The sequence below is a fragment of the Phasianus colchicus genome, chromosome 2, assembly GCF_987193195.1.
Source record: "Phasianus colchicus chromosome 2, bPhaCol1.hap1.1, whole genome shotgun sequence".
NCBI lineage: Eukaryota > Metazoa > Chordata > Aves > Galliformes > Phasianidae > Phasianus > Phasianus colchicus.
The window spans coordinates 41870753-41885093 of NC_143437.1; the positions used below are offsets into that span (position 1 = coordinate 41870753).

Consider the following 14341-nt stretch of genomic DNA (forward strand, 5'->3'; position numbering starts at 1 on the left):
CTGTACTTGTTATCTGCCCATAAGTATTTAGGGAAAGCAGTTAGGAAAACTGATTCCAACACTTAAGAATGAAAAGGGCTGACACAAGCTCTGTAGTCTCAGTCTGTTATGATTTTGCCATCTTGGATTTGTTTGTGAGACATCAGTATCATCTGGGCTGCTTTAAATCCTTATCCTCCAGGAGGATAGAGGTAAACACGAACAAGCTTCTTGAGAGAATAGATGAACCTTCTCCTCCTCCAGTCTTGGCTTTCCTGTTGATCACAGCTGCTTCTCGTGGGCTTCACTGAAGAGTTGCTGACTTGTTTGTTTTCCTTCAGATAATTGCGAAGAGGGGGAGTGATTACATCTTGAAACATGCCCCAGAGATGCACCGAGAACAGCAAGGCTTGAGTGCAAAGGAAGCTGTCCTGAAGTTCATTAAGGAGTCCTGCCTGTTGGAAGATGTGCCTGTCCACTTCTACAGGCTGCAGAAGGTTAAACAAAGAGCTTATTTCAAACATCTCTCCTCTCTTTAATTGGGTGCACTGTTTTATTTTTTACTTTCTGTCTAATTGAGGGACTGCTGCCTCTGATTTGGGGAGGCCAAACAAATTTCCAGGCTCTGAGGCCATCCCCACAAACAAACCAATGTAGTTAAAACCTTATTTAGTTCCTCATCCAAGAAACTGGTTACAGGAACGGCGAAGTTTAATTTTTGCTTAGTCTCTTCCTGTCAGTGGACAAAGTCAATGCCAAAGAAGTCACTGAGAAATTTATTTTGTTGCAGTCCATTGAAATTGACAGTCAGCTTTCATGCAAATGCCATGTAATAATTGGAGGTGACACTGAATCATCCCAACTTTCTTAGCTTACTCCAACCCTGTTGGAATGTCTGATATTTTTTCAGCTCTCTGTAACTCTTGGATTCCTTTACCATTGCTTGTTCCTAAGTCTTTGCCTTTCTACCCAAGCCTGCTTGAACAGGATTTGCTTCATTTTGCTTAAACAGGATTTGCTTCATTTTGATATGCTAAGAATGTAGGTCTAGAAATAGGACTGAAGAGCAGTTTTGTATTCCTCCTCAGTGAGTGAACCTGCTCATGCAATTAGGAATTGCAGGGACTTCTTCTTTCAAATGGAGTTGCTCTACTTTACCAGACTCATAATTAAACTTCTTGGTTGTTTGTGCTCAGAATTCTGTCTGGAAGGTGCAGAAACACAAAGAGCTGCTTATTTTCTGCAGGAGATGAATTCCAGTTTGATCTCTAATCCAGAGGCCGTGATGCTTCTGACTGAACACACAAGGGTGCTGGGAGAAGGTGTTGGTGCACCAGCTACCCTGGGATTTCAGAAGTAGTCACTTCTGTCTTACCCTCTCCTTGTGGCTACTATGGAGGTTGGAGACTCTGAAAGAAAGCAAAGGCAGTGCTGAGCCCCATATCCCAACTCTAGACCAACAGTGATTTATTAAAGCTGTTTGTCTTTAGGAGGCAGAAAGCATTTCTTACTGACTTTAAACTGGAATTCTGATTCTGCTGGACACGCGTAGTAGCAGAGGGGTAGAGGGTGAGGTAAATGTGTTGGTGTGAGGTTTTTATCTTGACAAGCCAGGCGAGGAAGTCTTGGTGTAATGTTTGAGCTCTGTGACACCAGAAATTTTTACCCAATAGTTTCTTCCTCCCCTTCCTCCCAGTAAGAAAAATAGGTGTCCCTATTTAAATCTGCCATGTCAGGAGAGAGACTGAGTTAACTGGTTCTGGATAATTTTTTTTGTTTTGGTCCTTAAGCAAAGAAGCAAAGGAATTGCCTAATTGCCAAGAAAGCATTTGTATGAAAGTAGGGCATGTGGAAAAACAAGGCAGTTTTCCAGCTCAGACTTAAACACCTAAAAGCATCTGCTGTTGAGATAAAAAGGTTGGGAGAGAAAGTCCCTGTTGTTACTCTGGGCAATAATTAGTTCCCTCCTGGCAAATGTAATGCTTGAGGTCTGGTATGTCCCAGAGTGGGAACAGCTGTGTAGTGACAAAGAGAGGGGACACTTCTGGTCACTTCTGGTTTGGGCTCTCTGTCACCGGGAGAGTGTGAGATGTGCATAGAATCACAGAGAATCATAGAGTCATTAGGGTTGGATAAGACCTCTAAGATCATCCAGTCCAACTGTCTAGTTATCACCAATATTGCCCACTAAACCATGTCCCTAGGACTACATCTACCTTTTCCTTAAATACCTTCTGGGATGGTGACTCCACTACTACCCTGAGCAGCCTGTTCCTATACCTAACTGCTCTTTCTGAGAAGAAATACTTCCTAATATCCAGTCTGAAATGTTCAGGCATACAGCAGACACAGAATATGGTAGTAAGAGAGTCTTTTACCAATTGCTTCTGAGAGCAATTGTCCATGCTCTCAAATCACTTAAGCTGTAGGATTCCCTCTCCAGAACAGTTTAGGATTTCTGCTGCTGTTCAAAAGCTGGAAGCCTCAGCACAAGGGGATTTGTAGGTGTTTCTGATCTCAGAATTTTTCAGGGATCAACAAGACAAGGTGTTCTTTAGAAACAGTAAAAAGCAAATGAGCTGATGGCATCTGCCTGTTGAGCAGTCCTGCTACCTCTCTTGCAGTAGGTGCCAGAACAAGAGCATGGTCTTTGTAGATTAACCTTTGACTCCAGGCTCTTCTGTTCTTTCAGGATAAGAAGGAGGATCGCCCAACAGTTATCCTGGGCCTGACCCTTAGAGGAATGCACATCTATCAGGTAACAGACTGCCATGAAAGACTTCTCGTGTAGCATTAACTCTGTCCAGCTCCCCTGTCCTCCCCCCACCCCAGCTCCTCTGCCTCCCCTGTGTGCGCCAGGCTCCGCATATCTCGCGTTCTTGGTTGTTTGCAAATTCTTTGCACATCACTGACTCCACCCAGTACCTGCCAGTCCCTGCGTGACTGAGAGTTTGATGTGTTGCAGGAGGTGAACCATGTTCGTCAGCTCCTCTATGACTTTCCCTGGTCACACATCGGGAAACTAGCATTTTTGGTGAGTATGACACAACAGCATCCATCTGGCAGTGGGCTGTCAACCTGGGACCTGGCAAAGCCGTTGTTCTGCCCAAATTGTCATATCAAGTCTCCTTACTCATACACACAAGGCTGTAATTACCTCAGCCATGTGGCTGAAAACATATCCTTGCTCACTTCACTGACATCTCTCCACTTTATTCAGGGGAAAAAATTTGAGATCCAGCCTGATGGTTTGCCCTCTGCACGGAAACTGGTTTATTACACAGGCTGCCCCTTCAGATCACGACACCTGCTGCAGCTCCTCAGCAACAGCCATCGGCTCTTTCTAAATATCCAGCCAGTGTTGAAGCAAATCCAAAAGCTGGAGGAGGCTGAAGGTACGTGAGAAAAGAGCCGGTGGCTTTGGTAAGGCAAGAGTACAGTATGTTAGACTCTGCTGTTGCTTCACAGTGGCTGCTCCCTGTCTAATTAATGGTGTTTCTGTTTTATTGGGTAGACAGTGAGGAAGTAGACATGTTGGATTTGTTTCAAGTCCGTTAGTGGAAAATGTTTATGGTCTCTGCCTTGCTAGACTCTGATCAGAAAGCACGAGTGTGAGAACAGCAAAGGAAGAATGTCTTTTGTTTTAAGAAGGAAGTCCTTGCTCTCTGGAAGCCTTCAAGGCCAGACTGGATGTGGCTTTGGGCAACTTGATCTAATAGAAGGTGTCGCTGCCCATGGCAGAGAATTGGAAGTAGATGATAGGTTCCTTCCAACCTGGACTATTCTCCAATTCTATAATATTGTTTCTCAAAACAGTCACCAATGTGCTCTGTTTTGAAGACTGAGCACTTAGGTTAGATAAGCAATTCCTGCTTTTGCACATTTCCTTCATTCTGGAAGCCAGTATTTTCTGTATCGTAACTGCCTCTAGCTGCCTGACCTAACTCAGGAGATGTTGGTTTTACTGTAAGTATGACTGTAATTCTGTTACAACCAGCTGGGCATCCCACTGTCTGTTGAGCAAGCAGAATAAAAAGCTGTTTGTGCTTTTATTTGCTCAGTAGCTGCAGTAATTGTTGTCTCACCATCAGGCTGTGCCAGTCTCAGAACTTACTGATATTTTTGCCACCTTTCCTTCTGTATTCCTTAGAGAAGAAGCGCTACCGGGAGTCCTATATCAGTGACACACTAGACATGGACCTGGACCCGTGTGATAAGAACTCACGTGGCAGTGGGAGCAGTGGAGGCAGCAGGAGAGATAATCGTCTCTCACGCCAGTCCACGGGGAGTCATGGCAGCTCTCACACATCAGGCATCGAGGCTGACTCAAGGCACCGTGTGTCAGTAGAAATGTCAGTGGATGAGCCCTTTGGTATTGACCGGGTGCACAGGAAAGAGAAATCCTGCAGCTCAACCATCAGCTACGGTAGTTCTGGCATTGACAGTGGCAGCAAAGGAAGGGCTGAAGATGACTCTCAGGATGATGGTAAAGAATTTGGAGATTGGAATGACTTCTAAGCCTGCTTCTGCTTTCTGCAGCAGAATAGGGAGAAAATGTGAAGCAGCTTTGAGCAGAAGTGTAAAGCTAATACTTCTTCTGCTACTCTTTTCCTCCTAGATCTTGAGCTGGCAGTAGATGAGCCAGAGGAGGTGCCTGTAGATGAGCCTTTAGAGGGAGACCAGTTAGAGGAGGCCACTGTGGGAGAATCTATTGAATCTCTTCCTCTAGATGCTGCTAGCTGCCAAGGTGAGATGGCTTTCTGCTACTGCGCAGTGCTTTTCTTCAGGCTGTAGCATCAGGAAGATGTTTGAGAAGCCAAATGTAATCTGATAGATCTAAGAAAGCTGTGTCTTCCTCCATATGAAGTACCAGCTCTAATTACTGTTCTACTGCAATTGTATTTGAAGTCAGCTTCTCTAGAGATTGAAGCAGTGCAGCATTGCTCTCCTCTGTGCTCCTCAAGATCTCCCCTTTCCAAATTTAACAAGTTACTGTATTTTTATTCCATTAATAATAAAAAGATAACTGATGTAAACCTTTTGTACTGAAGGAATTTATTTTTAAAGATTGAATAACACAAGACAATTAAGGGGTTCAAGAATAGATTAGTGGGCTAGTCACAGGAATTAATCTAAGCCATAAAACTTTACCTGCTACAGGAGAAGGACAGACGGTAGGTTAATGCAGGAGCTGTCTGGCTTTAAGACATATAGCCTTCATAGCAAAGCAAGGCTGGTGAATATGGGACATGGTGAAAAGCTATTTTCTTGTGAGTTTTTAAACATTAGGGGCAAGAAAGATGTTCTTGTGAGCAAAACTCACAGAGCACTGAGGGTGCTTAGTGATGTATGCTTATATTTATTGGGTAGCACTGTTTAAACGTGGCCTGTGAGAACAATTTCCACTTTCTTCAGCCAGTAAAAATCAAACCTGTAATGCTTCTTATTTCCTCCTTTTCATTTGCAGCTATAAATCAAGAATCACTGCCTGTGGTGCAAGTCACACTAATAAAAATGAGAGGTCAAAGTGTGGAGTCCCTTCAGCAGGTGGGTGTGTGGCATGAAAAGGTGTGTGTGGGCCTTGAACCAAAGTCTAGGGTAATGAATACAGCTGTAAATCAGGTGAAATTGATAAGTCTGTATTTGACTGATTTAAATGGTGTAACCAAGAACAGCTGTTGGATGGCAGCTGCTGTCATGAATAGGATGAGAGCAGTGTTTGAGTCCAAAAAGTATAGAGAGGTTTGGAGTGACCAACATGGGAATCTTGCAAGTCAGCCATTATCTGCCTTAGGCTTCCGGACAGGAAATGGAAAAAAAACCACTTGCAAATTTTCAGTGTAATGTTAGAGCCAAGACCATCCATGCAGATTGGATGTGGGTTGCAAACTTGATCATCTTCCTCCTCCTGAAGCCAGGAGGAGCTCACATCAGAGCAAAACCAGATGTTCAAGCTCTAATTTGTGTGATTATCATTTGTGTGATTATAGTATGTGTGTGCTAAAGCCTTTGTTGTCAACATTTTCTTTTCATCAAACTCTTGAGAAAAGGCAACTATATATGGTAAAATATGTTTTATCATAAGTTGCACTGTGGAAAAAGCAAAAAGCTTAAGATGTCTTTGTAAGGTCAAGCAATATCTCTTTTTGAAGCATAGCTGTATTTTACTTTAAAAAAAAAAAAAAAGAAGAAGGCTCTGCCTTTTTTTTCTGTGTCCAAATTAGCCTTTTATCTGCTAAAAGAATTTTAAAAATCTGTTCTTCCTTTTCCCTTTTACTCTCAGCTTCTTTCTGAACTATGACTCCAGTCACTTAAGATTTATTTTCTTTTTCATGCTTCTAACTATGCCCAGTCAGAAGTGATAAGGATTTTTCACTTATCAGGGAAGTACTCTGTTAAGTGCTATAGGAGATTAAGATAAAATCTTAGTTATTTTTCCAAAGCTGAACGCTACAGTACAAATCATAATGAGCTTACTTCTATATTTGCATTGAATAACTTAAGAGCAAAGCAAGGAGTGTGTATCTTATTTAAGTACCATTTTTACATTAATGCTTTTACCAACATACACTTGTGGTGCTAATTGATTGGGAGGCATCTGTTTTTATAAGAGCTCATAAGGACTGTTTAAGCAATTGAAGATGCATCTCATCCTCCTAGCTGCTGCTTTTACATATCAAATTCTGGGTTTCTTTAGTGTGTGGCTATTTCTGAGAGAGTGTTTTTTTTATTTCCATCAGTAGGTGAGAAAAGTGCTACTGGGAGGCACTTTTCTGTGTTGGTTAACAGAAATGTCTTCGTTTAAAATTAAGTATTCAACTTAGCATTTAGAAGCTGGTTTTAAAGATAGAGCAAAAAAATCCTGGGGAAAAGTTGGAAATGTCTTAGATGATTGGTAATTCCTCCATAGAGGCCACATCACTACTGCTTGGCCACGTCACTACTGCTTGTGTAGTTTGACAGCTGTCTCTGAAAGTTACTGCTGTTATGTTGCTTCTGTTTTCATTTCTGAAAAACATTATGTAGAAGAAAGTATACATTGCATTTAGCAAATTTTGGATGCCATAACCCCTTAGTTTGCATGATTGCTTTCTGAATTTCCTTTCAGCTCATGAGACTTCCATTAATGGATGGAAATCGTGGTGTGTTCAAGCAGTTGGGATAATTTTTCTATGTATATATTGGCCAGGCTAACTGCACAGTTGTGCTAAGAAGTGTCAGATTGTTCAGATGCTAATACCTGACCAGTTTTTTATCCGTTTTACTGGACACTGAGGACACAGTGCAAAGAGATCAGGTTCCGGTGCAATGTGACAGGGCAGCTGAATGTTCTTTTAATTTCTCAATGCTTCACAGCTTCATCAGGAGGCTGGTGGGGTTGTTTGAGGGAATGGAAGAACCATTTGGAAAATCTGAAGCATGCATCCTTGAGCAGTCTGAGCTAATAGTTTTTATTCATGTCCATCTTACTGAACTGGCAGGTCAAGTCACCCAAGGGCAGGAGCTGCACAGACCAGCACAGCCAGAGTTTGGATGACATTCGCCTCTACAAACACCGGCATCCACCACTAAGTGCCACGCTGTCGTCGGACACGTCCCACAGCTACACGTTTGGCTGCAGCCTGGAAGATAAACTGGCTGTCTATGGCTGTGTTTATTCCACAGCAGACTGCAAAACCAAGTCTGCCCTTTATGGGAAGCGATCCATGAACTGCCTCTCCTTGGATCTTCTGGGAGAGGACCAGCTGCCAGAGGAGTTTGTGGTGTAAGGAGATTGGAGCTCTTCCATACCCAGGGAAACAGCTCATCGTGGAAATATATACCTCATTAACACATGTGATGTCACTGGTTCTTGCAGGAGATTGAGCAGCTTTGTTACTCAACTCCCTAATCAGTAAGTGGCATCGCTTCTGCAGACCTGTCTATAGGGCAAATCAACTGGAGTGTAGCACTTAATGTTGGCATTAAAGTATCTGTTGACCAGAAATGGCCTGCACCATTAGCAGTGACCAAAAAAAACCCCACAAAACAGTAGGCCAAAATTGATACTTAGCTGGTGAAACAAACATTGTGTATAGATGATTGATCAAAAATAAATATAAAAGGTCCACGTCAGTTTAACTTACTGCCTTTCTCTTCTGGTCTGTATGTTAATGCTAGTATGCAAATAGTAGGGCTGTTTAGAGCTTGTGCTGCTGCAACACTGCCAACAGCTGTCAGGCTGGGATATATTCTGAGCATATTTGGAGTTCTGTGTATGGTAAATGTGATTGCTAAATGAATAGTTATATCCTTAAGGGAGATTAGGGGAAAAAGATGGGACAAATGATCTGGCCACTTCTAAGCATACAGAGGTAAACTTAAGAGCAGTAAATAACTGGTTCTTGAAGTCAGGAGTTGTGACTGGAGAATTTCACAAGGCATGATGGCCCCCTATATTGAATCATACTTTTATGTTGTTCTTCTCTTTGTTTTTAATATGTTTGTTCCTTAGAAATTTTTATTCTGCTTTAGAGGCAACTATAGGCTGAAGGAAGTTGCTTTGAATGGATGAAGTCCATGATGCTGGATAGGTCATGCGAGTGAGTGATGCTGTAGGGCCTATGATAATGGAAGCATGGTGGGGTGGAACCAAGGGTGCATGTTTAGTGATCTTCAGTCCCGTGGAGCTGGCTGTGCTGGCATTTACCAGAAAAGTAGTTACAGCTATGCTGTTTGACTAAGGCATTGTCTGGTGTGGGAAACACCTTGTTATCTTTTTGCATTTAAATAAATGTATATTTGTTTGATTTTCTTCTCTGTCTTCCCCCACTGTTTAGTATCTCTTCTCCATTGATTCCCAGTTTTTAGGAAACTTGTACTTAGAGCCAGGCCGTGTGTAACCTGTGTCCAGCTTTTTACAACTTTGCAGGCGAAAACTAATTATTTTTTATGGCAAAACTCAGAACCAGAATGATGCTATTGTGCTGATTTAGGAAGTGAGTGTGTACAGTGTTAATCAGTCAAAATAGGAAGATGGCTGCAGTCGGGAAAGGAAAGTCAGAACACAAGGAGAGTTCAAGCTGTTTTCACAGTGAACTTGCTGGCTTGGCGAGTATATTACATTCCTGCAAACTGTTAAAATAGCAAATCCATGAAATCTTTAATCTCACTGTTTCTGTGTAAGTGTATGTGGTGCAGAGATGTAACATCAGGCCATCAGATGTGGTTGCATTTACTGAAGTGACATCAGTGGCTGTACATTATCATAGATGAATCCAGCACAAACCCTAACTATGTTTTATGAATGAGTGATGGACACAAGCTCTCTGTAACCACAACTTGGCTGACTGTGCCCTCTTCCATCACACTACTTTCTTCCTGTAATGAGCAATTCTAGTCATTCACCATATTCTAGCAATTCACCATAGCCTTTTTTTCCATCCTTCTAAGCAAAGCCAAAATGCTTTGTACTTGAGGTATATTTTTTATATTCAAAAGGTCCTTTCACCATTTAGATGAGTTTATCTGGCTGCCTTCCCTGATACCTGGGGCCTGTCTGGCCTTAAGCCGTGGGAGATGGGCACCCCAAAAGTCCAGAAGGCTGGCGGCAGCCTTGCTCCTGCACCTACCACAAAGCTGGAGGGACAGCTCTTCCAGTGAGAAAGGTGGAGAGGTCTAGAGTGATGGTTCTTCCACGCATACTGACATACAACAGCTCGTGGTTCTGGCAATGTTTAACTGGGAAAAAGTTCAAAATTCAAAAGATATCATTGTTTGGTGTCATAAAACACACATGTGCCATGTGCTCACATCCATGCACGTGTCTCAATAATGGCAGTGGTAGCTGCCTCAACCTTACAAGCTTACTGAAGCATGTACTACCATTAAGCAGCTCAGTATTTTCTTGGTATTTTTCAGTACTAGTGAAATGCTACAGTCCGAGCATTCCTGATTCACAAAATGTACCAGTGCCTGACAGCAGTGCAATTGGATCTTTAATGAGTATTTTTTGCCTTGTATGTACATGTTCCTTGTATTTATTCACAGCTGGTGGGGAAGAGAAGCTCTCCAAGTCTGACCATCATTCATGGTCTATACAACTCCCTCCAGTATTGTAAGTTAAATATATGTGTGAAGGGGAGACTGGACTTTATTTTTTTTTTTTATGTGTAGACTGAGAATGAATGAATTAATACCTTACAAGCACTGTGAATATCTATTATGCAAGTTTTTGTATTCATATGGAAAAATGTTCCTGGTAGTAATAGATCTTTTTTGTCTTTGTATTTAGAATGTCTTTTATTATTTTGGTTTGATTAGTTTGGTAGAGGGTAACATGTAAGCATTTATCAATGTTAGAAACAAGCTGCCAATATTTGTATATATTTGTAATATACTCATGGTATAATCACTCTATTTTAATGGTAAAAGTTTCTCCTTTCCATGAAAGGAATTTCTTGTTCAAAATAAAATAAAAGTAATTATATGTATACCTGCAATAAAGTATGGACAGAAAAAAAGTCATTGTGTAATTTTGTTTCCCTTTATAGATGCACGTCAGCGACATCTTCCATTTGAGCTGATTAGGTTGTGGAAGCAAATTTGCTGCTAGATTTTAACCCATGTGAGCTTCATCTGGAAAACCATTAACACTGCAGGCGTTAGAATAATTCCTTTTCTTCCCTGCCAGTCCCAGCAACAGGTTGCCAAAGGGACTGCTCACATGCTGGGGACCCAGCCCAGCCAGCTGGAGTCAGCAGGAGCAGTAATGGGAGCTGAATGTAAGTAACCAGACAAAAGACATATTAAGCTGCTCGTGGTGGTTAGTTGTGAAAACAGAGCGTGTGGACAACTCCCAGGGGTGTAGAGAGATCCTGTCAGCAAGCCCTGGGGCTGCTTCTGAGGACAGCACACAGGGATGTGCTGCTGAAGAGCTCTCTGCCCTAAGTCACCTAACCTGCTGGCCTGGTATCTGGCATGGAGAAAGGAAAGTTATGCTTTTCTTGGGACATAAAAATCTCTGAAGGAATGTAATAGCATAACTTTACATTTCTTTTCAAAGGAGCTTGCTGGCTGCAGTTCTGTGTAAGTCCTTTTTTCTACTCCTTTTCTCTGGTTATGTTAAGGGCTACTAATGCTAGTGTTCAAAGAAATCCTAAAAAAATAATAATTAAAAAAAAAAACCCAAGCAACAAACTCAAACTTATTTTTTAATGCATTTTGATACTATAGTATTACCGCTATGCTTATAATTTTTCCTCCTTGTGCTTCACTCTTCGGTCCAGCACCTGCTGAGTATCTGCTTCTTACGTTCTCAAGGAGCAGAGGCTCATACAGCTTTGGGTGGGGGATGCTGGAAGGAGAGTGGTCAGGCACTGGAACAGGCTGCCAGGGAGGTGGTGGAGTCGCTGTACTGGGGGCGTTCAAAAAATGTTTAGATGTGGTACTGAGAGACATGGTTTAGTGGGAAATATTGGTGATAGGTGGGTGGTTGGACTGGATGGTCTTAGAAGTCTTTTCCAACCATGGCGATCTATGATTCTTTTCTCAGGTTTGGTTACAGATGGAGCTGTGTATGGAGGTCAAATTAAATAATAATTAAATAAGGCAAATATTCAGTAATCTAACTCAGGCTGTCTTTGACATCTCTCTTTTGCTTTGCTTGACAAGTCATAGCAAGCCATAGCACTTTCTTGACAGCTTATGTGGATGTATAGGATGGGCCTGATTCTGAGGATGCTTTCTTGTGGTGGCAGTGAGTTCCGTGCAGGTTTAACAAAGTGACCGAGGGCAGGATGGGGGGAAGTGTTGTTGTGGCACCTGCTTGGTGCAGAGGCGTGCCAAGTGCAGGAGCACCATGGGGCTCTGCAGTCTGATGGCGCTTAAGCAAAGCATGTTTTGCTAAAGCTGGCTGAGTTCAGAAAAGTCTGGATATTGTGGGTGGAGTAAGAGTGGTGAGGTCTGAGAAAATAAAAGTTGGTGAGGCATTTCAGGAGCCTGAACGCTTTCAAGCAAGAATTGGCCACAAAGTCTCATAGAGGTGCACAAGATCTGCTGCAGCTGATTGCTTGCCAGCAGCGGTGCTCCCCTAGGGCAGGTGTGATGTCTCTTGCTCCCTTTATCCACGTTCTTCCCGGTTGCTCCTCTTTCTTGCCCCTATCCCTGTGCTCCCACTGTTCGCGTTCTGCGGGCCCATCGTGCTGCAGGAGGGGCGAGGCCGGGTCCGGAGCCATGAGGAAAGGAGGGCGAGCGGCCCCCTTCGCGACACCATCCGTGGCGACCTGAGCCCGGGGCCGGGCCGCCCCCTCCCGGCCAGTGCGGGGCCAGGCGAGGCGAATGGCGGCAGTGCCGGGCCGGGCCGCGGGGAGGCGCCCGAGGAGCGCGGTGGCCGCTGCCCTCCGAGTCGGGCCCCGCCGCTCCGCGGCTCGGAGTCAGGTCCCCATAGAAACCTTTTACTGGAAGTTTCTTGTTCTATCACGGAGGCGTAATGACCAAATAACGATATTTATCCTTTCTGGTAGACTGCAGGGGCAGCTGAATGCGGGCTATTGAAGAGCATAGCTGTGGTATTTTAAAATTCTGCTTTATTTTTATTCCTGGAAATATCTGCCCCGCATTTTTTATTTTAAATCTCAGGAATACGTTTATATTAATCCTTATTTTTCTTCCTCCAACCACTGCTGCACTAGATATGCCATGAGATAATTGGACACGGCATCTGTGTAAGTCCTTTGATGTCTTAACCCACTGCACAGAAAATACCACTGAATGTTTCATAGAATCATAGAATGGCCTGGGCTGAAAAGAACCTTAAAGATCACCTACATTCAACTCCCCTGCCACGGGCAGGGTTGCCAGCCACTAGGCCAGACTGCCCAGAGCCACATCAGCCTGTTCAGAGGCAGCAAACCATTTGGCAAAGGAGAAATCACTTTGGTGTGGGCCACAGAAAACACTCAGGCCCACTGCCACAACCAGCTCACAGACGGCCTGAATTCTTTGACTATTGTGGCAACAGCAGTGGACTCCCACAGCTGCCATTCTCATCCTTTCTGAAAACAAACTTTGCTTGTGTTCTTTCCAGCCAGATGTGAACAGAGGGATCCCATAGGTTAAGGCAGTTGAAGCACCTGGAGCTGTATACAGCTCCATTATTAACACTGTCAGCTTTGACCACATTTACCATGGGTGTTGTAGTACATGATGTTTTCTCTTTAAAGCTCCAGGCCCCTAACTCGTATTCTTGCATAAGACTCTCTTGCTTACAATCAGGAAAACAAAAATCCTTTCCCAGCCTACCTGGCTGAAAGAAAAAGTAGAGTAAGGCTGTCCAGACAGGCAGAACCACAAACATGGGCATATTTTTCATAGAATCTTTAAGGTTGAAAAGACAACTAAGACCCTTTAGTCCAAGCAGTAACCCATGCCTCTGCCCTAGACCATGTCACTCAGTGCCACATCTACTCTTTTCTTGAACATACAGGGACTGTGAATCTACCACCTCCTTGAGCAGCCTGTTCCAACACTTGAACATGTAGAACCAAACTCACACTTAAGGAATGAATACTTCAAGGACAAGTGTGCAGATGCTTGGGCTTCCTCAGGAGAGTAGGACCTCAGCAAAGCTGCAGTCAGCCTGGCTGTCTACAAGCACACACATTCAGCTGGCCGTGTCCTGCGGCAGTAGATGAGCAGCAGGATTTACTTGGGAACAGCTGGATGCAATTTTGCTTAATGTTTGCAAATAATAGAGAGGGCACAAAACTTTCCTTTTCAGTTTGTTTCAGTGCAAACCACTTTGAGAGCCAAAACTGAATTACTGCTGAAAAATACAGGGTGAGGGCTAACGTGAAAACAGAGCCCTAGAGCAATTTTACTGGTTTTATCCCCTCTTCTTTTCCTGCAGCCCAACAGAGCAGGACTGGAGCTCACATTGGTGACTTCCCAGGGGTATTGTCAAGGCACTGTCTGAGCATTTGGACAAATCAATGCTTTTAAGGCTAAGAAGATTTAAGACAGGCCTTGCAGCCAGGTCACATCTAGTCCTACCTGAGGCAATGGGGCTGGAACTTCATGATCCTTGAAGTCCCTTCCAAAACAAGGCATACTATGATTCCATGATCCCAGGCCAGTAGGAGCATTAGGTTTCCTGGTGTCATCTCTTAGTAGTTCTCCTCCACTCACAGATCAGGATCCTTGCAGCCCAAAGCCCAGGTGAGCTCTTTGATGCAGGTGGTAGCAGGGCCAGGTGGAAGGTGCTGCAGATGAGTGCAATTAAAGCAGAGGAAATCAGTTACTCTTTGAAGTGAGGGAGGAGTTTTCTGTTGATTTGCTGGAGGAAGAGTTACCAGTAGATTCTGTTGTGAGCTGCTTGGAAAAG

At 43.5% G+C, this 14341-nt stretch overlaps 1 protein-coding gene across 4 annotated transcripts in view; it reads left to right on the forward strand.

The window, feature by feature from the left end:
* The window catches only part of FRMD1 (FERM domain containing 1), a 36546-nt gene extending 26078 nt beyond the window's left edge, over window positions 1-10468 (forward strand). For 3 of the 4 annotated variants that reach the window (XM_090135474.1, XM_031613238.2, XM_090135475.1), the window contains exons 7-14: window positions 321-476; window positions 2672-2737; window positions 2945-3013; window positions 3200-3374; window positions 4130-4465; window positions 4598-4726; window positions 5447-5526; window positions 7461-10468. In XM_090135474.1, the coding sequence (XP_089991600.1) occupies window positions 321-476; window positions 2672-2737; window positions 2945-3013; window positions 3200-3374; window positions 4130-4465; window positions 4598-4726; window positions 5447-5526; window positions 7461-7748 (1299 nt within the window). In that variant the 3' untranslated portion in view covers window positions 7749-10468. The remainder of the gene's footprint in view (window positions 1-320; window positions 477-2671; window positions 2738-2944; window positions 3014-3199; window positions 3375-4129; window positions 4466-4597; window positions 4727-5446; window positions 5527-7460) is intronic. The other variant, XM_090135476.1, reaches the window with a different exon arrangement.
* Window positions 10469-14341: the final 3873 nt, after the last annotated feature.